The sequence below is a fragment of the Bactrocera oleae genome, chromosome X (genome assembly GCF_042242935.1).
Source record: "Bactrocera oleae isolate idBacOlea1 chromosome X, idBacOlea1, whole genome shotgun sequence".
Classification (NCBI taxonomy): domain Eukaryota; kingdom Metazoa; phylum Arthropoda; class Insecta; order Diptera; family Tephritidae; genus Bactrocera; species Bactrocera oleae.
Window position 1 is genome coordinate 14,984,714 of NC_091541.1, and position 23,570 is coordinate 15,008,283.

Here is a 23,570-nt window from a genome sequence, read left to right on the forward strand (position 1 = left end):
GACAGTCACCCGGATTTTAACTCGTCTCTTCATCCTGGTCATTTATATATATATAATATAACCCTACATCTAATTCAATTAGTTTTAGGTGATACAAACAACCGTTAGGTGAACAAAACTATTATACTCTGTAGTAACAGGTTGCGAGAGTATAAAAATGAATGTGAGAGTACAATATAAATAGCTAAACAAACTCTCATTTGAATCGTCGTTCCGTGGCACATGTCTTACGTCTTTGGCAACCGTCTTCAACTGCGCTTTTTTTGCCGCTATTTGATCTCTTCTCTGTTACAAACTGTACTCGCCTTTACTTTTATTATTACTACTATTATGTTATATATTTATATATGTATATATATATATACATATACAGTGAAAACACCCATGGGCGGACACTCAAAAAAAATATTATTACTTGTCTCCAGAATTCCGACGACTTACTCATATAATTATGAGCAAATTCAATGCCTGTTTACAATTTCACTTGTAATATGGTTTTTTTTCGAGTGACTACCATGATTTCCAGCTTTTCCTAAAATTTTTCTAGCAGTTTCGGCACAAATTGTTTTTTTAATGATTATATTTACGATTTCAATAATCTTTGTGGACGTGATTCGAGGGTTAACTTTCACAATATTTATTATTTTCCATTCTTCCCGGGCTGATAATATTTTCGGACGGTCAGATCGCGGTTTTGACGTTAAAATTATAGTATTTTTAGAATTTTTTACGGCGCGCTGGACAGAAGAATACGTTCTTCCAATAGTTAGCCAATTTTTCTGAAACTTTCACCATCTTTCCACAACTTAACGATAATTTTTCTTTCCGACAGACTAATTTATTTTTCTTTGGTTTACATTTTATTAAGTATTATTAAAACGCGTCACGAGCTCTTTAAACGACTAATTATATTATATTAAAACACAATAGAAACTACGCAAAAAGAACGAACGAATTCAGGAGAAGTAACGGTATTTTCAATTCCAGCTAACTGAACGCAGACTTAATGGTGCCTATGTTTACTTGTTCTTACACTAAAATCCCGTTAACACAAAAATGAAAATAGGAATATACATTTTTGTTTTTGCATTTTGAACTTAAGAATATAAAGAAGAAATGCATGCGGAAAATTTGAACTGAATTTCCTATTTACATTGTGTTTTTACTTCACTTAAAAAAATGTGTCGGGTGAACGCAGACTTTATTGGCTATGTGTATATACATAGATACATTTAGATTCAACAATAAACAAAAACAAAAGTAAATATTATTAAATTTAAAACTATAAAATAAACTATAAATGTCGTCAAAAACTAAAAACTCTAGGAAATTGTCGATTGCCTTAAACTTTTTTGCTCTCTTTAAAGGAAAGTATTTTCTTACTGGATTTCCAAATTTTGCAACAAATCGAATGCAATAACGTCTTTTCTGCAAACATTTTTTTAAATTTGAAAGAGCAATTACAGCAACTTCGCTTATTATTTCCTTACTTTCTTCGGTAATACTCTCATCATCTGCATTATTATCATTAATAGTTCCTAAGTTTTTTTCAATTACTTTTTTTTGTGATTTTAGAATTCGTGTAAACTTGCAGGGTAGTTCATTCCTCTCTTAAACTACACTTTTAAATTTTTCGGTGCCATTTCCGCCGGAAGTGGTGGAGTTAGAGGGTGGTGTCTATTGCCGATCGCCATCAGAGTTGACTGCTGGCGGGACACCAGGAGGTCACAGTTTTGATATGAAATCATTAATTTATTTTCTTTCGTTAGTAATATATTTTCTAAGAATATTAACCAAACTCTGGCCCAAAGAGTTGAAAATTAAATGTTTTGGAGGGGTTTGAACAAAATTTTATGTTTATATCATTTTTTTGTTCGCGTCCGCTCAAGAGAGGTGTCCGTCTAATAGAGGTGAGGAGAGGTTGGGAGAGGTTTCTCTGTATTTATATACAATATATTATATTATATATTTATATATCTATATAAATTAAATATATACATATATGGATGTATGGAAATAATTATTTTTAATAGTTTGGTTAAGTAAATACGTTTTTTGAATAAAATACAGCGAAATAATATAAAAAATACTGAATTTTATTTAAAAGATTTGGAATTGATTATGGTAACAAAAAGGTAACTGATATGATAACATATGCATTTGTTAGAGGTAACAGATAGATTACCAATAGAGTAACACGTCGATGAAAGTAAAGTAACAGATATGCTTGTTTAGCAGTAACAAATCGGTAACAAATACGATAACATGTTTTGTGTAGAGTAACCAAAACAATAACCCTAGGGGTAACTGATATTGCTGTTATGAGTAACACATATGTAAGTAACCCATTCGCTAATGCCTAAATGTAAATAGCAGAGGTAACAGATTGCTAACATATTGGATAACACATGCATCTAAAAGATTGTAAACATATTCGGTAACTAATATATGCCATACTGCTTACCAAAACAAAACCAATAGGGTACGTATAGAAGAGATAGCATAGAAAAAGGCAACCTGCCATTACTGTAATTGGATAGCGCAGGAAATACATTGAACATCCAATGGGTTATGGGTTACTTTTTGCTCACTCACTGAATAAATACTTTAACTAATACGCGAGTGAACAGTAACAAGTAGGTAACACGTTTGCTAATAGATATCCGTCTTGCAGGGTAGTACATTAACATATAAAAAATTCAAGAAAAATCAGTAAACCGAAAATCCTTACAGTTTGTTGCAGGAAGTTCATATATTTGCATATATTTGATTTTTAAACGGATTATAGCAATCAATGAAGCTATGTAACATACACCCAAAATTTTATTGTCAACAGTGAAAGCGCCAGCACCACTTTCATGCTCTCATAGGTGCATTTCATATAGTTATATATTTTTTTGGTATTTAAATTTCTAATTATTTTAAATCCCCTAACTCCAATTAAAATAACCTTACTATTTTAACAGATATATGGCAATAGTTATGTTACTATTTATTTCTATTTCTCTTATAAAAATTACCTCTTTTGGGATTTTTGAAAAACTGATTGCAATAACTTACAAACGAAATTGGTAACGCCGGAGGCTAATTCGTTTCATGGTATGCTATTAGCATCTGTTTGTAAAAGACTAGCACTACATGAATTACGGAGCTTTACAAGAATAGGCACAATATTAGATCATTGGTTCAAGACAGAGGGATTTCAGTCAATTAGCAATGCAAATGCCAAACACTGTCGGTGGCCCCGACTATCGATAGTTTCAGACGTCTAGTGTTAACCAAATAGACAAAGGTGTGTAGGTTATGCGTTTGCGGCAAATGGCCTTATTCTAAATACGCAACCACTGTAAAATTATCAAAATCACTCAACTGATCTATTAACTGACCAATCAAATTGTTTTTACGGTCTTTCGCTCCAACTTTACCTATTCTGCCGATAAAAAAAGAAGTTATATCATTTTTAGTATTTTATTATCATACGATTTTGTAGTCCTGTATATATCGTGTAATAAGTTTGACGTGTTTGTTGCAATAAATACTATGCCATGTCGATAACAATAATTTAATTGGTGAATATACATTCTACGCTTAGTAGTGTAAACTCTGCAAGCATATTAAACGTTCCGAGCTGCGACCACGTTGTTGACATTTTTTCTTCTTACATATATCTGACGAAAGACAGGCGAGTGCGTTGTTCGATTATAACTAGTTGGTTTTCAGTATCTCCTTCTTCGAGATTGCGGTTGAGGTTGGTGTATTCATATCTAGATTAAATAATACAAAAAATTTTAAATTGGCACATCCATTTTTGGTGTGACTTGATATTATAAGTAAATATAAAGTCTTAAAAGTTTTAAGTTTACTCCGAAATTCTTATGAATTTTGTATATCAGCAGCATTTTACGGCTGATTTACAGTTGTGTTAACAACCTTTTGGGTTTAGTCGGAACTGGAAATGAACTCAGATCTTCTGTAGTAATAGTGCGCACCTCTAACAATTATACCATGACGGATTTATTTTCCATCACTAAATAAATGATTTGAGTTTGCTTACTAAAACTATTCTTGATTTTATTGACAACAATTTGTGTAAATTAATTAGAAAAATATAATCAGTCTAACGAATGTTTTACTCTAATTATCCAGTTAGTAATACAGCTCTCTAAATTATTTTAACCATTGCTTCGCAAATATCACACCTCAGGTATTATTAAATATCACGTTAATATGAAGGCTTAAGTAAATTAAGTTTAGGGTCCGTTGTGGTATACATGTTATATAACGTCGAAAAACAGATTAATGGTATATATATGTTATATGGATAAAACCGGTTGAAAAGTTTTCGCGAGCAACACAAACATTGTAACAGAAACATTGAAATGAAAAGAAAAGTTCAAACGGCTTAATAAGATTACTCTGCAAAATTTTCAAACCTTGAATGAACTATATATGAGTTAAATCCTCGCCAACGGCGGAAGCCAGAAATAGATTAGGTAAAGTAAAAAGTTCGTTCGGTTTTTTATCGATTTTTCAAAAGATGATAACCTTGTGTACATTTGTCCGATTTAAGTTCCCCCTGCGGGTAGGGGTAAGAATTTACCCGCGGTAAGGCATGCCTGTCGTAAAAGGCGACTAAAAGCCAAATGCACTATGACTGTTATTATGTACCTTGCTCAGTAATATCAGCATAGTATGCCAGAAATAGTGCTATAATACTCAGCTTGAACTGATATTATAGAATGAAAAAGCAAATAAAAATACATTTGAAGTTCAAGCGACAAATGTCACCAGTCATTGAGTAATGGGTTGCTCAACTGGCAGTAGTTTCGGCTACACAGTCTTACCGGAGACTTTCTGGTACCGCGGGGAGCAGAAAGCCCTTGGATTTCGGTCCAATCTGCTCATTGGGTTATGGCCCCTTTAGGGAGATTCATGGTGGCTGTGGTTGAAACCTAAATGCAGGAAGAACTGAAAATTCAGCCTAACTGTTTTTTCAGTTCTAAAATAAAGTTGCAAAAATCAACTGGGTTCCGTACCTGAAAACGGAAGAGGTTTTAGGTCGGCCTCGAATCATACCAAGATGGTAGTGTGGACCCAGACACACTGCCACTGGTATCCAAATAAATACTTGCAAATAGCTCGTATTGTTTGGGGCGCTTATCAACGCATTGTATTGATACGCTGTGTTTCGTCGTGAGCGCTCGTCAAAGATGAACACCAACAAAGATAAAATTCGCTATATTTTACAATTTTTCTTCGATCAAAGCGAAAAAGCAGCCAAAGCGGTTGAAAACATTAATTTAGTTTATGGGCCCGATACTGTAAACGAACGTGTAGCACAAAAATGGGTTGCTAGGTTCCGTTCCGGTAATTTTGATGTCAAAGATGCATCACGCGTCGGGATGCCTTTCGTCGAAAATTGCGATAAAATCATGAAAATAGTGGAAACAGACCGTCACGTGAGCACTTATTTAATTGCTGAGGAACAAAAGATAAGCTAGAAAACCGTTTGGAACCATTTGCATAACCTTGGATTCAAAAAGAAGCTCGATGTTTGGGTGCCACACGAACTAACGCAAAAAAACATGATGGACCGAATTTCCATCTGCGAATCGCTGCTGAATCGCAACAAAATCGACCCGTTTCTGAAGCGGATTGTGGCTGGCGATGAAAAATGGGTCACTTACGACAACATCGAGCGCAAACGGTCGTGGTCAAAGCTCAGGGAAGCGGCCCAGACGGTGGCCAAGACCGGATTGACGGCCAGGAAGGTTTTGCTGTGTGTTTGGTGGGATTGGCAAGGAATCATCTACTACGAGCTGCTCCCCTATGGCCAAACGCCCAATTCGGCCCTCTACCGCCAACAACTGGACCGCTTGAAGGCAGTACTCATCCAGAAGAGGCCATCTTTGATCAACAGAGGCCGAATTATGTTCATCAGGACAACGCCAGATCACACACGTCTTTGGTGACGCGCCAGAAGCTCCGGGAGCTCGGATGGGAGGTCCTAATGTACCCACCTTATAGTCCGGACCTGGCACCAAGTGATTACCATCTTTTCCTGTCCATGGCGAACGCGTTTCATGGTGAGAAGTTAGCCTCAAGAGAGGCCTGTGAAAATTGGCTTACCGAGTTTTTTGCCAATAGGGACGCAGCCTTCTACAAGAGGGGTATAATGAAGTTGGCATCTCGTTGCCAACAAGTTTACGAACTAAACGGCGCATATTTGACTTAAATCGGAAAAATGCACACAAAGTTATCATCTTTTGAAAAATCAATAAAAAACCGAACGAACTTTTTACTTTACCTAATATAATAAACTAATATATGTAAATGAAAGCTGAAAAGCTTTTGCCTTAACTAACAAACATGTGTATGTTGGCGTTAGGCGAAGGTTTGAACCGATCGCTTTTATTTTTAATTTAAAATGTACTTGACAACATACGTCCACGTAATTCGACTGATATACTGATATATTCAGTCCACTACACAAAGTCCACTAAAATTACGAAGGATATATGCGGCCCAGAGCAATTCCTTTGCCAATTTCACGCACCAAGTTACAAAACAACTTAATTTTGCTGAGAAATCTTAAATATTAACCGATGTCCAATATCATTATTAATTCAACAGAAGGTTCAAACATTTTTAAATTATTTCTAATATTTTAGGATGTGAAACGGCGTAACTTTAATTTTACACTATTTATACAAAATCTTATTCTGATATCTTCATTTGTGCTTGAGTAGGCAAGGTTGTACTCCGATTACGCCCATTTTGAAACAGTATAAGTAATAAGAAAGACTTGTTGCCAGAAAGATGGCAATATCAATTGCTTTAGTGGTTTCTGAGATATGTAGATCAAGCCTGTTAGAACGCGGGAAAAGCCCACCTTTTAAAAAATTTTAAAACCATAGACTCCCTGCCCTATGCCGATGTCCCGTACAATTTTATACCTTAATTTGTAGAGGTGGCAATGGTACCATTTCGCCAATCAATACCAACCTTCTCATAGTGGCATTATTACTCAAGTTATCACTTGCACGGATGAAGGGATGAACAAACAGCGATCTTGGTCAAATTAATACACATAACTCTATACTTGTATTATCTCGATTAGTTTTATGTATTAAAGGTGAACAAAACTTTTGCTTTCTGTGCAACACGATGGGAAAGAATAATAAGTAAGAAGGGGCTAAGTTCCAGTGAAACCGAACATTTTATATTCCTGCAACTTGCAAGGATGAAAGCAGGGAAATACCATCAGGTGTTAGGAAAACCTTATATTTAAAAATGTTGCGAAACAATTCAACATTCATTATTCGATGAAATTGAAAATGGTTTACAATCAAATTTGGTATTTTATTAAATTATATTATAGATCATAGACTCACTTAGCTTTATTACTATATATTACTTCCCGTAAGCTAAAAATCATCTTCAAATGATATATATTGGATATAAAATCAACAGAAGAAGCTAATTTTAATATAATTAGTTGATGTGAAAACGTCAACTAGAGCAGTGCAATTCATTATTCTAGGGAGATAGGTTTGGACCAATGTCTAGACCAATTTCATTCATATTCCCACACAATTTTAAGAAAACTTGTTCACTTAATTGGAGTATCACACATTTTGTCAGGTGGAAGGTCGGAAATTATTATACAGGTTATATTGAGGACAGAAAAAGGTTGGGCTAATTGAGTTAATTTGGACATTGCTGAGGTAGACTTAAGATCATAATTTCAAGCAATTTTATAAATACATAACTCAAACATTGAACGACATGTTCCGCATAAGGTGTGATAAAATAACGAAAATCAATAAATAATATGTAGTATTTGACTGATATATTATATATGGTATAGGGCCAACCGGAAGTTTGAAAATCTTATGTTTTATATATTTTTGGCAATACAACATGCTATTAACAGAATAAGATATCCGTACACTTACCGACACCAACATATATGGAGTAAAATTAACCCTGTGTTTGAAAAGTCTGTGATTAGTTATATTGGGGCTAGGAAAAATTTTCACCCTACTGTTGGGAAACCACGATCTCTCATTTTTATTGAGATAACTCAATATATGATATATGCGGTATAAACTCACCCGGCAGTTCGAAAATCTTAACCCGATTCAATCCATTTTTGCCACTCAGACATACTATTATCAGGAAAGATTTCTCTCCTATTTTTCTTTCTAATTTCAATTATATTATATATCAGATACATTGGTCGATATTTTCGGTAAAAAGTAGACTTTTTGTAGGCTTTGGGGTCCACATATTCGGTACTTAGGGGCTTGAACAGTTATGATTCAATTTGGACAATTTTTGATCATAAAGTGGCACACTTCAGAGGGATTATTCGTACAAAGTTCTATCCGATATAATAATTGGTGCTTTATTTGTATACTGGAATGTGAAAGAATCGGATGGAATTTTAATTGTGTTATATTGGAATTAGGCGTGATTGTGATTTGATTTCCTACATTTTTACACATGTATCATTGTAACAAAAGAATACTTTAAGAATGTTATGTAATGAATTTAACACGCCCTCCGTCCAATTTTGACATCGGCTCCTCTTGTGTCCTCCCGAGTATAAAACTTTAAATCTATGACGCATTTAGTTATTGATTTATTACACTTTAAATAGTTTTCAACAAAACCGTTATATTGGGAGTAAGCGTGGTTATCATCAAATTTTACCTATTTTCATGCTGTCGCAAGAGGTGTTAAAATGATATACCCTGTGTAAATTTGGGTGATATAGCGTAAATAGTTTGGGAGATATATACATTAAACCCATTAGTAAGCGGGGCTACGCCTGTTTTAAAAAGATTTTATAATCAAAGGTGGCTTTCATTATTGCAATTCGTTGTACCAAATTACAGTTTTGTATCTTGAAATCAACAATAATTTTTCAACGAAATCGTGAATGGATTAGAATCAAATTTGGTATCATATTACTTTTCATCATAGCCACACTTAGTTTTATTATTATATTTTACTTCCCGTTAGCGAAAATTATACTAACATCATCTTAAATAAGATATTAACTCAACCGAAGAAGCTAAATTGGATATATTATATTTAGTTGATGTGAAAAACTTCAACCAAAGGATCGAAATTAATTATATTAGGGGTGGTTTAGACAAAGACCAATATCTATTATATTGAACGGCAAACCAATAATATTTATAATATAATTATAATATTTATAATATAATTACTAATTATACAGAAGTTTTGTTACGATATCTCAATTTCAGACAGAGACTCATCCGGGTTTCAACTCGTCCCGTTATATGTTACATTATTTATATATATATATAACCCTATCTCTAACTCAAGGTTCATGTTGCGTCATTTGAACAATAGTACGTTTCACAAATGAATTAAACGTTTTGGGCTACGGTAACGTTGTTAGGTATCAATCGCTAATATAATGTGGAGTTTTTTTGCAATCTATTGTCAAAAATAGGCTCGAAATTGGCGCGCGAAAGAAATTTTCTGTTGATTCATGAATTATCGCAAAAACACGAAATTTGTCATGATATTTTGCTATTAAAACTTGCGTGGGATAAATGCCCAAAAAGTGGTTTAAAGAAAGCATGGCATAACTTACTATATTGAAATAAACTTCAGTATGATGAAGAAGGCGATATCCCGCTATTGGCGCTGTTAGTTTTATAATGGACTAAGGTTATTGGTAACGAACATCGTACATATTTTTATCACATATTATATATACAAGAAATGTACTACACAATTCACAAATATTAAATGCAAAAGCAATAAAAAGTAATACCTCTAGTATTTGAATATACATCAACACTATTTTAAATCACATGCATTTTTCATATTACGAAAAAGTTAAGAACATGAATAACAACTATTTAACTTTTTCGAGCTTCTACTGTATATGTGGTATAATTTGTTTTATGGCTACCATGTTTATAGATCACGAAAAAATATTTATTTTGTATAGTTATGCATAGTATGGAGTAAAAACTTTGAAACTGATATTCCAGCTCAGGCCGTTCGTTCATTTAATACCTTTGCTCTTCCTTATGTTTTTTGAAGGGTGCCAGAGTTTCGGTTGCATTTAAAACATGATATTTGTAGATTGATTCAACACATACATTACTAGATCAGTTCCAGCTAATGCAAGCTTTCACTCAAATCCTGTTATTTATCTTTAGACACAATTGTCAATGTTAACACTGCCCACTAATTCTAATAGCTTTTCTTGATTGATTTTTTAATTATATACATGTGTCGGTCGGCGCCCTCTGACCAAATTCATAATATTGCATTACTTTGTTCTCTATTAATGTGCAATGAACGCGTTGAAGTTAAGCGTTTACTGTCGAGTGAAGCAGAAAATAAAACACAATTTCGTTTTGACTACAACCTGCCAACATCCATATATTCACAAGAGTAAAATGGTCAGTACAGATTCTGATACAAAACTCGGATGCAAAAATATTTGGTTCACTTCGACTTTTGTTTTGTGTTCAGTTATCATGAACGAACCCTATGATTACTCGTATAATGTGTACCATTTTGTGACTCAAATTTCCTGTTGAGAAATATGTCGCCCTATTCACATTAAATTCTGAATTGTAAAATATACAAAAGTTAATTATCATTAGTTACGTGATACGTGTGATGTCACAAACATTTCGACGATTCGTATAGTGCAATTTATTGATAACAGTGCAACCTCTACCTCAATTTTTGACATTAGTTCTGAAAAAGGAATATTTGTTGTTAATTCCAGACGACTGTTATCTTAAAAAAAAAATTCGTTTTTGTTAATCTACACCTTCTGATTACCGCGATAATTTAGCCTAAATCTACTATACCTATTTATTATCGATTATAATTGTCGATTTTTTTATTTACATATCGAATGTACACATATTTGAAAATATTTTCCGAAAATTTTGTCCAGCAAATAGTTTCAGAGATACGAGCGTATTTGTTAGTTTGTGGATGTGCCGTTTTTAGAGGCGGCGAGGACTCTTTGTTAAAAACAAAAATTTTGACTTGTTCTTCGATCATTACCTGTATTGATCTATAGTAATAATAAACATTTTTGGTACGGGATCAAGGGAATCCAAAAAATGAGTAGCTAATTTATAAAATACCCGAACTTCTGTAAATATACATAATTTTTATACTCTCGCAACCTGTTGCTACAGTGTATAATATTTTGTTCACCATACGGTTGTTTGTATCACCTAAAACTTATCGAATTAGATATAGCGTTATATACACATAATAACATAATAATAATATAGTATATAAATGATCAGGATGAAGAGACGAGTTGAAATCCGGGTGACTGTCTGTCCGTCCGTCCGTCTGTGCAAGCTGTAACTTGAACATTTTTGGCTGCAATGTAGCCTAATTACTGAGCCAGTTATGATTAAAGCAATTAATTTTTTACTTTTAAGAATATACTCTCTCTTAATCAAGTTTTTTTCTGTACTGCATACTTGGTTGCAGTTTTATTCTACCATTCCCAATATCTAGAAATTGTGTTATTTATGAGGATGGATCTGTTTGCAATTGTTCGCATATATTTGTGTTTCAACGTTTCACCATGAGAACGATTACTTAAGCATTCGTTCATCTCATTACGTTAAGATAAGTGAAGAATGGCAGGGCTGTCGGTATTTCCAGACAGTGGTAAGACAGCACCACTGAAAACTTCATCGTTGCTTTTTAAATATTGCATTGTTCTGTGCAATGCTTCGAGAATATTTGTGAGCCATGCTCAGTAGCAACAATCAGTATAATCTATATACAAATTTATACAAAATTAGTATACTCTTGCAGTAGCTTAATGTTGTTATTGTTATTATTATTATTATAATTTTTTTTTTTAAGTAATAAAATACTTAAATGATTCTTACATGAATTTTGAACCCATGCTTGTAATTTGAAATATAATTTTTGTGTATATGAATTGTATTGACTTCAAACATAAAGAGATAAAAAGTATTATATGTCCGTCCCCGGGTTTTAAGCTATCTCCAAATCAGTTTGAAGCCAAATCGGTTAAACCATTCATGAGTTATGAATATTGTAATTAACACGACTCTCTTTTATATGTATATATATGATTAGGAATCGTTTGTATGGGAGTATTGAAAATTGTTGTTTTTGGGCGTTTTCAGGTAAATTCTTTTACTACGTACTTTAACCAATATTCTAAAAAAAAAAATTTGCGAAATCGGTTCTGCTATTCTCGAGATTTGCACTTAGGAGCACATTCAGTGATTAATTTTTATATTATAGATAGTACAATATAATCGGTTATGCGATGCTATATATTTACTTTAAATAAAACAAGTAAGGAAGTGCTAAGTTCGGATGTAACCGAACATTTTATACTCTCGCAAAGTCAAATCGTATACTCGTTTGTGGATTGACCGATATTTTCAATAGAAGGTCAATTATAGGCACTGGGGTCCACATATTTAGTACTGTGGGGCTTGAACAGTTTTGGTTCGATTCAGACAATTTTTGGTCACAAGGTGGCATACTTTAATCGCATTATTCACGCAAAGCTTTATCCCGATACAGTCATTGTTGCCTGATATGCATAGTGGAAAGTGAAAGAGTCAGATGGAATTTAAAATGGTGTTATATGGGAAGTAGGCGTGGTTGTAACTCGATTTCGCCCATTTTCGCACTATGATATAGAAATATGAAATTTTTGAACGTTATGCACCGAATTTGGTTGAAATCGGTTAAGCAGATCTCAAGATATGATTTTTCACCTAAAAGTGGGCTGTGCCACGCCCACTGTCTAATTAGGAACGCGGTTCCTATAAAGTCATCTCATACCATCCCAGAGATAAAATTTAATGTCTCTGACGTGTTTACTGCTTGATTTATCGCGGTTTTAGTAGTTTTTAACAGTACCGTTATATAGGGAGTGGGCGGAGTTGCCACCCGATTTCACACTGTAGGTAGAGATTCTAAAAGCATTTGCTTCCAGTGAATTTTGTTATTATTGCATTAGCGGTTTAGGAGATATGCACATTAAACCTATTAGGGGCGGGACCACGCCCACTTTAAAAAAAAAATGTTAACTGTAGATGCCCCTTCCTATTGTGATCCTGTATACCAAATAAGAGTCTTGTATCTTGTTGGGGAGCTTAGTTATGGCAATTTATTTGTTTTTGAATAATGGCGTTTTGTGGGCGTGGCAGTGGTCCGATTACGCCCATCTGCAATACCAACTGTCTCACGGTATCAAGAAACATGTATACCAAGTTTCATAAAGATATCTCATTTTTTACTCAAGTTAGAGCTTACACGGACGGACGGACGGACAGACAGTCACCCGGATTTCAACTCGTCTCTTCATCCTGATCATTTATATACACATAACCCTATTTCTAACTCGATTAGTTTTAAGTGATACAAACAACCGTTTGGTGAACAAAACTATTATACTCTGTAGCAACAGGTTGCGAGAGTATAAAAATGGGGACTACCGCGGTAAAGCTATTACATAGTATTTTTATCAACTTATGCAATTATACTATAATTATTTATTTATTGTTTATGCAGTATTTTTTTTCTTTGATATTAATTCAAGTTACACTTTTTGAGCGTGGTGACCGATAAGATAACAATTTTTTGTTTAAAATTTTTTTATTATCTTACAATACATATAGGTTATTCAGGAATTTTTATCATTGGCACTATAGGTTTATGGTAACTGAAATAAGAAACATAAGTTTGAGACTAAATATCCTTGATGTTCAAATCGCCAGCCAAGATAAGTGGAAATGTGTTATCATTTGTGCCAAGTGTTTTCGACCCTTCTTCAGTGTACTCCAGTAAAGCGCGTTCAATAAAATGCCCTACCTCGTCCAATTTTGTATTCGGAGAAATGTAAATTGCTACCATGACTAAATGTAGGCCATTTCTAAGTTTGCATAAGCACGCACAGATATCTCTAAAAAATGAGCACCTAACATTAACATCGCAAACGTGTGCAATATTTATTTCAATATTCGGAGTCATAACCTTGGTAACATTATTATTATTTTGGTAAATAGCTGCCCCACCTTTTGGAACAGTATCTCGTTTTAATTGAACAATACAATTGAATTATCATGCGTCATGCAAGTTTCGGTAAGAAGTAACACATTTGTTTGCCTCGTAACTGAATCTTGTAAATAGTATTTGGGACTATTTAGACTTTGGCAATTTAAAGTCATTACTAAAATCCCATTACTATTACTAATGAAATCTAAGACACTTTGAGCTATCGTCTGAACACTATTCAAAGACAGTGTTTTGAATTCTCGCAACAAAGTTGCAGTCGATGCTGCTTGCCTACGATTATGATAAAACTTGAATGTAGAATTATCGTTTTTTGTCGTGATATACAATTTTTCAATATTAGTCACCCGAGAGAGCGCAACATAAACGAGTTCCTGAGAATGTGCTTTACTATACTCATATACTATTTCGTCAAAAGTTCCACCTTCCGACTTATGTGTAGTTAGAGCAAGGGCTCTAAGGGTTAATGGAAAATGTTTGCGTTTGGCTATATAGGTATTTTCTATTCGATGTTAAAGAAACATTTGCTGTTCGTAATTGAATGGGAACAGCGAGATTTCTGAATCTATTTTGCACTGCTAAAGCGGCTGCTTTTTGCCTTGTTTTTCTACCTATTTTATCTGAACCACAAAATTCCAGCCAAACTCTAATCAATATGTTACTTTCATCAAATTCTAGATGTACCAATTTCCCAACAGCACCATTGCATAAACTATCAGTAACGCCGATTTTTTTTGTAATAACATAACTCTTTCCAACAACCAAAGTAATGTGATAAGGCAGTCCTCCAGTATCAATAACAGATTTTTTATGTAATATAAGCCTAAAATTAGCTTCTTGCTCAGTACTTTTAGCGCCAATAATAACGTCTACGGACGTTGAAAGAACTTTGTTTTCACATTGGCTCAAAATAAATTTTTATAGACGGCAACATCTTAATTTTTGAAAAAAAACGAACTCCATCAGGATATAACATAGCAACATTCTCTTTTTGAAAAATCTCGATTCAATAAGTTGAAACTTATGCTCATCTAGTACATCTCCATTACCTATTTTTGTCCAAACTTGTGAAAATGCAACATTAGCTTGTCTCATTACTGTGGTAAGTTGATAGAATTTTAATTTTCTCTATAAATGCGGATCACTCATGCTCGTTCTGATTGTCTTGTAAATTAGTGTCGATCTTACTGGTGGCAACATCCGTAAATCTCCGATCAAAATAACATACATACCTCCGAAATCTGTGTTTTTTCCTGTTATTTGCTTTAGAAGATTATCAATTTTATGTAGAAGCTCTGCACTAACCATACTAATTACATCAATGATCAGTACTCTGACATATCTGAAGAGAGATCTATACAATTGCAACTTTTCTGATGACAGAGGCAAAAGTTTTCAAAGAGAAATTTTGAGAGCTGTGTGAATAGTTGTACCATCGATAGCCACGGCAGCTTTGCCGGTTGAAGCACATGTAATATAGGCATTGCAGTAACCATCATTATCAGTGAACCTGTTGTAAATTTCCATAATCAGTTTGATAACGAATGATTTTCCCGTACCAGCTGGCACCCGTAAAAAAAAAATTTGAAATGGTTCTTGAATTGAAGTCTGCAAATGATGTATTATAGTCATTAGAGTATATCTTTGTTGATCATTGGCCATTCGCATTAAATCATAGAACTGTTGATAATCCATTAAATTTTCTCTTTTTTTAGCTATAGCGCCAAGTTTATGCAGGCATGCATTTTGTAAATCAACGTTAGCAGTTGAGTTTAGATCACGTAGCAATAAGTCATAAGGATCTCTTTCATGCAATCTATCACGCTCTTAATAACTCTTTGTCTTCTTGTTCTTCATCGTTTTCTTGACACAACTGTATACAAATTTCTAAAGTTTTCTCCATATTTGATTCAAATTCTTTTCTACGTTCTAATTTCGTATCTTTGTTGTCCTCGTATACTTGAATGAACTTATTTTCAGCAATAATACCATTTTCTTTATTTTGAAAAGGAATATGCAACAGAACCATCTTACGCCTATAATTGTTGTAATTGCAGTATCTGTTTTAGTGTAAGTCTCTTTTTTATTTAGGTAATATTTTGCAACATACTTATCAAACCAAAATTCCGTTTCCAAACGTTCGTAAAATCATCATCTAAATCTTAAAGTTCCTTCATAGATTTTCTAATTCTTGCGAGTTCAGTAGGAAATACCGTTGGAGTGTAGACTGTCACCACCGATGACTTAGCAAAAGGTTCTCTTGACAAAAACCAAGCAGCTTCTTGTGCCGGCATTTCAACAGACTGAAGAATGTCAATACTCATTTTTTTCGTGATATCGACAATGTCGAATTCTGGATGCTCGTCCAATATGTCAATTATTTGTCTTTGCAAATTACTAATCCTACTAATAAATGTTATGCTTATTGACATACTCAACAACATATGTTGCACAAACATATTCTTCTAGTATAATCCAAAAATCCATGTTTGATTTCAAATGATGTAATACGATTGGATTGAAAGTGTTGTGCCATTTTTCTGCCGGTGTCCTTTTGTAGAATAATTTTGGTCTATTGATACCAGCACGAATAATATTGTAGTAATGATCATCAGAAATTATGCGAGTAAAATTCATCCAAATTTGTGTAGTCAACATTTTACAACCAAAGAAGAATATGAGCATGTGGGCTACCACGATGTTGAAATTCTATTCTTTTGAAAAAAGTACTACTCTTTTTCTTTCGAATGCACTTATTTTGCAATCAAAAACTTTTGTCAGACAATTTACCATTTTATTAAAATAAATAATAGCACAAGTTACGGCATCTTCATTCACAAGTTGAACTTTATGCACATAACTCTTTTCTGCTAAAAACTCATCTGAAATTTCCGCTCTCTCGTTTTTCAATTTATACAATAATTTCAACAAATTATCTCAGCCGGTTTCATTGTCGCTAAGGGTAATAAAAGCAGTTGGTGGCTCTAATTGCCTGATCATTGTAAAAAGATCTTTTTTGCGATCTGACCAAAACCAAGCAGAATTTGGTATGCCGCGAAGAAATGCGGGATTTGTTTCTAAACAATTATTTATATATTCTTCAGATTGAATGGTCTCTTTCGTAATTGAAGTACCTTGTCCAACATTCTTAAACTCAATGTTGACACAATTACTAAGTCGCAACCTCATGATTTTAGCAGCGATGTATAAAAGGTGTTGTGTGTGCACGCCTATCAGTACGCCGAAGTTCCATGGTAGCATGAATGGAGTAATATTAACACCATCTCTGTATGTTCGAAACTGACCGCCGTAGATTGGCGGAAAATATAGTTCTTCCGCATGTTACTACACAAAATGATTTAATGTCATGATAAATATGTATAAAGAGGCGTAGATACTAAATATGACAACCACTCTTTAATAGGGCTCTTATTAATAAACCCGTGGACATAACTAGTTTTGTGAATCAACTTCTTTTTCAAATGCACATAAAAGAAATGGTCATCTTAAATGTTTCTTGGCAATTGTTTCACTATTGTATTAACTTCGGCAGAAACATTAATTATCTGGCTATAAATACCGTACTGACCATTAACGTGTCTCAATCTACGAATCTGCATTAACGGTATTCTCGATGAAATAAATCGTTACGATATCGATCGATAAGGTTTAAGGTTGGTAAATGTGATGGAATTTTCGGATATACAAAACCATTGTATGTTGACATGAGAGGAATTTTTTCTTTTTCCAAAAATGTATAACACGTAGAGCAGATTTGAACACTTGCATCAGATGTGTAACTTAAAAAGAAAAAACAAATTCGTATTCTCAAGATATAGAAAGAAAAGTATAAAGTGAATAACTAAAAAACAAGAAGAAACGTTAACTTCGGTTGCACCAAAGCTATAATACCCTTTACAGATACAAAGGTTCCTTACAATAACTTGATTCAGATCTAATTTCGTGAATCGGCAATAAAAAAATAAAATTTTTTTCCATGCAGGCACTTTTTCTCCGATCGTTCAGTTTATATGATAGCTATATGACATAGTGATCCGATCTAAACAATTTCTTCGGAGATTATATTCTTGCCTTAAAAAATAATTAATGTCAAATTTCGTCAATATACCTCGTCAAATGAAAAAGTTTTTCATGCAAGAACTTTACTCCGATCGTTCAGTTAATATGGTACCTATGTGTTATAGTCATCCGACCTGTAAAATTTTTTTGGAGATTCCATTCCTTAAATAATAGTCCATGCCAAATTTCGGAGAGATAGCTCGTCAAATGAAAGAGTTTTCCATACAAGGACTTTAATCCGATCGTTCAGTTTGTATTGCAGCTATACGCTATAGTCATCTGATCAAAACAATTTCTTCGGGAATTGCATTCTTATCTTAGAAAATAACACATGCCAAATTTCGTGAAGATATTACGTCAAATAAAAAAGTTTCCCATACAAGGACTTGCTTTCGATTGTTCAGTTTGTATGGCAGCTATATGCTATAGTGGTCCGATATCGGTCGCACAAAATTTCAGATCGATAGCTTAAAAACTGAGGGACTGGTTTGCATATATACAGACGGACGGACAGACAGACGGACTTGGCTAAATCAATTCAGCTCATCATGCTGATCATTTATATATATACTTGTATTTTATAGGGTCTCCGACGTTTCCTTCTGGGTGTTACAAGCTTCATGGCAAACGTAATATACCCTGTTCAGGGTATAAAAACTATATAATTAGGATTACTTTAGTATTGTTTTCAAAATATTTTCATGTTTACTGGGCGACATTTTCAGGCCACTTTTCCACCATAGTCTGTCGCAAATAATACAAGAATGACCAAATGAATTACTCGTAAAGTCTATATAAAAATCAAAATGACTTGTGCTGTTTTTACGATAATTTGTGTAAACGGAAATAGTACCATCAACAATAACATCCATGGTATTTTCACCTATTTGATCTTCTCTTCTATCAATCTTAATTTCCTTTTCATGATTGTTATGGTTATCTTCAGGATCTGCATCATAATTGTCACGCAATAATTGAATATTGGCGTCAACATGGGCTTCATTTTGGGTAGCTTCTTGTATTGTCTCCAATAAATCTGATACTTCATAAAAAGGTGTGAAGTGTTGATCACGAAGATGAAGATGAATCCAGTTTTGTGTATTATTCGCATTAAAATGACAAAAGATAGTGTCTTGATTATTTATAGTTATGTTGTAAACACAATAATGTACACAAAAATTTTGATTGTACATTTTTGAAAATAAGTACAAACAATCCAAATCTTCGTAATCATTAGCGATTGATAGAATGTTATATGCTTCTTGCGGTTTGTGGCAGGAGTTTAAATAGGGTGAATCGCGTAACTGATTTCTCTAGTCACAAGTGCAAAACACTTATGAGCGAGTGGAATAGACAATTACCATCACCAGGAATTCCGGTGTTCCTGTGTAGAATAACTTCGGACGTAATGCATTCATTACGTTGGTCACAAAATTGAAGTTGTTGACTGTGAAAAGGATTTTCTTGAAGTGTTACATTTTCTATATTTTCAACAGCCCACCATTGCAATAAACTCTCTTCATTACTGTCCAATTTTTCTCTTTTCTTGTGAAATAATAATAAGGAATACATTACAATTTGTTTTTAAAGATTAAATATTATTATTAAATCAATTTATATAGCCACGTAAGATTTATCTGCATTACGTTGACGAAATTTCCTTTGACGTTCAGAATTTGATTATGGTACTGTTACGTTTTTTATTTATTTTTTTTTCATTTTTCTTCAAATCTTTCTGATGATGATAATATCCCCTTGACGTTCGCAACTTCTTTTTCTTTTTAGTATAAATATTAGGTATAAGTAATTAAGTATAAATCGTGTAATTACACACCAAAACAATTCCGTAAGGTGGGGCTATTTGAATTTCTCGGGGCTTTTCGGCAATCCAAAAATTATAACATTCAATGTCACCTGTCCTGTGACCAGAAAATCTGAATTAGCCAAGTGGAGGGGGTTTGATTGCTAAAAAGTAGCTTAAAAACAATTACAATTGTTTAAAAGTATTATAAAAGAACCAAAATATTGAATGTTACTTGTGTTTTCGAACGCACCTTTGAATTATGTTTGGTAGTGTCTCAAATAAATCCTGGTTCGCAACTTTCAATATTTCTTTCAAAAGCATGCCTAAAACTATAAAACGACATGAAGAGTCCAATTAGCCCCAATCTTATGGCTATTTAAGATATCTAAATAAAAAGCTACATATATGAATTCTCCGTTAACTCTTAACAAAAGAAAACTAAGAAGGTAGATGCTGAACCGGTTAACTTATAAAAAAACATTAAAATGGATTTACTACTTAAATAGGAAACATTCTAGATAAGATTTTTGTATAAAATTGTGCTAAATAGTCCCACTTTATGATTATTCAATGAAAAGATTTGAACATAGAAAACGACATTAAGAGTTTGATCATCGAAATTCGCCTGCATTTGTGATAATGTATGTATATAGAGTACTCACTCATTTTCTTTCACTATTTTTGCATCACTTTCTTCACTAATAAATGCACTTGATTTATACATATTTAAAACACTTTATATACTAATTTTACGCGTACTCCCCGAACATGCGTTTGCCTACAAGCCTCTTTTCGCGACGATGACAAAAGGTAAAAATCATAAATTGAACACCTTTCTGACGTTCCTTCTGCAAGGGAAAAGTGTCAACCCCGCAAACACAGAAAAAATTGACAAATACGGTAACATAGTTCTTGTCGATTTATAATATTTTACAATTCAAAAATATTTTTCCATGGCTCGCAAAATCTGCAAAAACATTACGCGTGTTTATTTTCCTTACGGAATTACTTGATTCGGTCGCCGCGCTCAAAGCCCGCTATAAAAGCTATGCAATAGCTTAATAATAATGTTACTAATACTATGACTCGGAATATTGAATAATTTATTTTCACTAATTACGTTTTTATTGAATTCCAAATTTTTATTTGCCATTAAATAAATTGTATTTAAAATGTTATTTTTTTTAATCACCCTGATGTCTCTTCAATTGATTTGTTCCGCCTAAAAGTATGCAAATACTGAGCACATAAGCATTATTTCCGCTTGAGATATGCGAAATACGATACGCCTAAATGCACTGAGCGCATCATTCATTTCCGTTACGGAATTTGTTGATTTAGTCCACGAGCTTAAGGCCTGCGATAGAAGCTATGATTAGCTTAATAATAAATTACATATACAATAAAATATTTATTACAATGAAAATATTATTTACGAATAAATGCGAAAACATAATTGCCGGTATAAGAACTCCAGGGATTGCACTTGAGGTTTGATCTATAAAATGATTCATACGAATATTTGTCAATGGTACAAATTATGAATTTCCCATTTGGCATTTTACTGAAAATATTATTTTATCTATCTTTCTTTTTTGAATTTTGAAAATATGCTTATGTTGAGATATGTATGTTTTTAATACGCTTTTATTAGCTTGGGTTGTATGTATGTAATGGAATCTAAGAGCTCAATTTCCACCGGTTTCAGAAGTTTGATCAACTTGAAACTTGCAATAATTTGATAACAGTTTCCCATTATTATAAAGGTACCCCCGCCCCGTAAATGATTTAATTTAAAAATGTTCTGTGAAAATAGGAAAAATCAGATAATAACCACGCCCACTCCCCATATAACAGTCATGTTAAAATATATTAAAAGTGCGATAACTGACGAACTAAATGCACCATAAGCATTCAATTTTACAAAAAAAATGGTAGGGAAGAGCTTTATAGGAGGAGATGTAAAAATTGAACCAATGTCAACCAGATTTGGTATGTGAGGTTACCAAGCCATTTCTATGAAAACACACTTTGAAAATAGAAAATGGAAATCGTACAACGACTATAAAACTATGAAGCTAAAAGCAGGTACTATCCAAATACAAGCATGTATTTTGAATAACAAATTTACTTAAACGCATCGTTAAATAAAGTGAAAAAACTACGTGTGGCTAAATAATAAGTATGGTTTAAAATACTAAAACACATGCTTTTAAAGCACATTAAACTAAAATATGAAAAATAAGTATAGTTTTAAAAAACTAAAAAACACGCTTCACTTCAAACCAAAAAGTGAAAACTAATTCCTTATATTATATTATATAAACTGACAGCAATATCTTGCCCGAAAAATATTTGTATTATTGTAAGAAAATCGTGGGATGGTTTAAAATATATTTTTCGTATATCGCGCACATCACACATTTCTCACAATATTACAAATGTTTTTCGGTCAATATTTCTGTCAGTATATATAAAAAATTATTTTTCACTTTTAAGTATGAAGTGGTTTAAAAGCATGTTTTTTAGTTGTTTAAAATGATTTAATGATATATGGTATATTGTGACCAGAAAGTTTCCGGCATTTATTATTTAAACTGCCCGCGCTGAATATTTTTCAGCACTTTTTTTTGTTAAGTTGGTAGTACTGTCCTTAGTTACTATGCTAAAAAGAAAATCGTCACGCGAGTGTTAGAGACATAGCACGTAAGCTAAACATCGGCCGTGAAGAACATCGTTTCATTTTGACAGATAATTTGGGCATGAGACGCGTCAATGCTCGGCTTGTTCCAAAAGAGCTGTAGTTGTAACGATTTTAATACCAAAAACTCGTTCAATATTACCGTTTCGTGTTCCGTTCCATGTCATCAACCACCGTATTCAACGGATATGACCCCATGCGACTTTTTTTGTTTTCAAAACTCAAGTTACCACACCGTGGAACCCGTTTCGACTTGATTTAGGCCGTAAAAGAAAATTCGCAGAGGGAACTTAAGGCGCGCACAAGGCATGTTTTGATGATTGGAATAAGAGGTGGCAAACGTGTATCGCTCCAGAAGGAGCATATTTAGAAGGCGGCAAAATAAATATTGATGAAGCTTGAAAGTTTTTCGTTTTATTCACAATTTTCGGAAACTTTCTGGTCTCAAGGATAAAAAATTCAAAGAGGCTTTCGTGGATGGGAAAATTGGGCAGACTACATTCCAAATTTTACGGCCAAGTGAACGTATTTCAGCTGGAAAAAGCGGAACACATAAAGCGTGTGCATGCAAAATACACCAAAATGTAAAAATACAATTAGAAAATGCACTAAGAAAAATGTAATCAATTTCACTGCATATTTTATTTTTGTGGTGGTTATTTTGCTAGAACGAAGGAACGATGCGCACGCGGTGGCTGTCAGCAGGAGAAGAGAGTTGAACATGTGTCATAGTCTAGAGCCTAACTGTTGACTATGTAGTCGCTTTTCCGTTTTGTGTCGAATTCGTTTCAGCGTTCCTTGTAAGCCAGAAGCAGTTGACTTGCTGACATGGTGTTGTTATATTATAATGTCGTATCAGTAAAATATATTACATTGTGG

General features: G+C 33.5%; 1 protein-coding gene across 1 annotated transcript in view; it reads right to left on the minus strand.

The window, feature by feature from the left end:
* Nucleotides 1–3,495: 3,495 nt before the first annotated feature.
* Nucleotides 3,496–23,570, minus strand: part of fuss (SKI family transcriptional corepressor fussel) — a 171,468-nt gene continuing 151,393 nt past the window's right edge. The window contains exon 4 of the mRNA XM_070112367.1: nucleotides 3,496–3,764. Coding sequence (XP_069968468.1) covers nucleotides 3,759–3,764 — 6 coding nt within the window. The 3' untranslated portion in view covers nucleotides 3,496–3,758. The remainder of the gene's footprint in view (nucleotides 3,765–23,570) is intronic.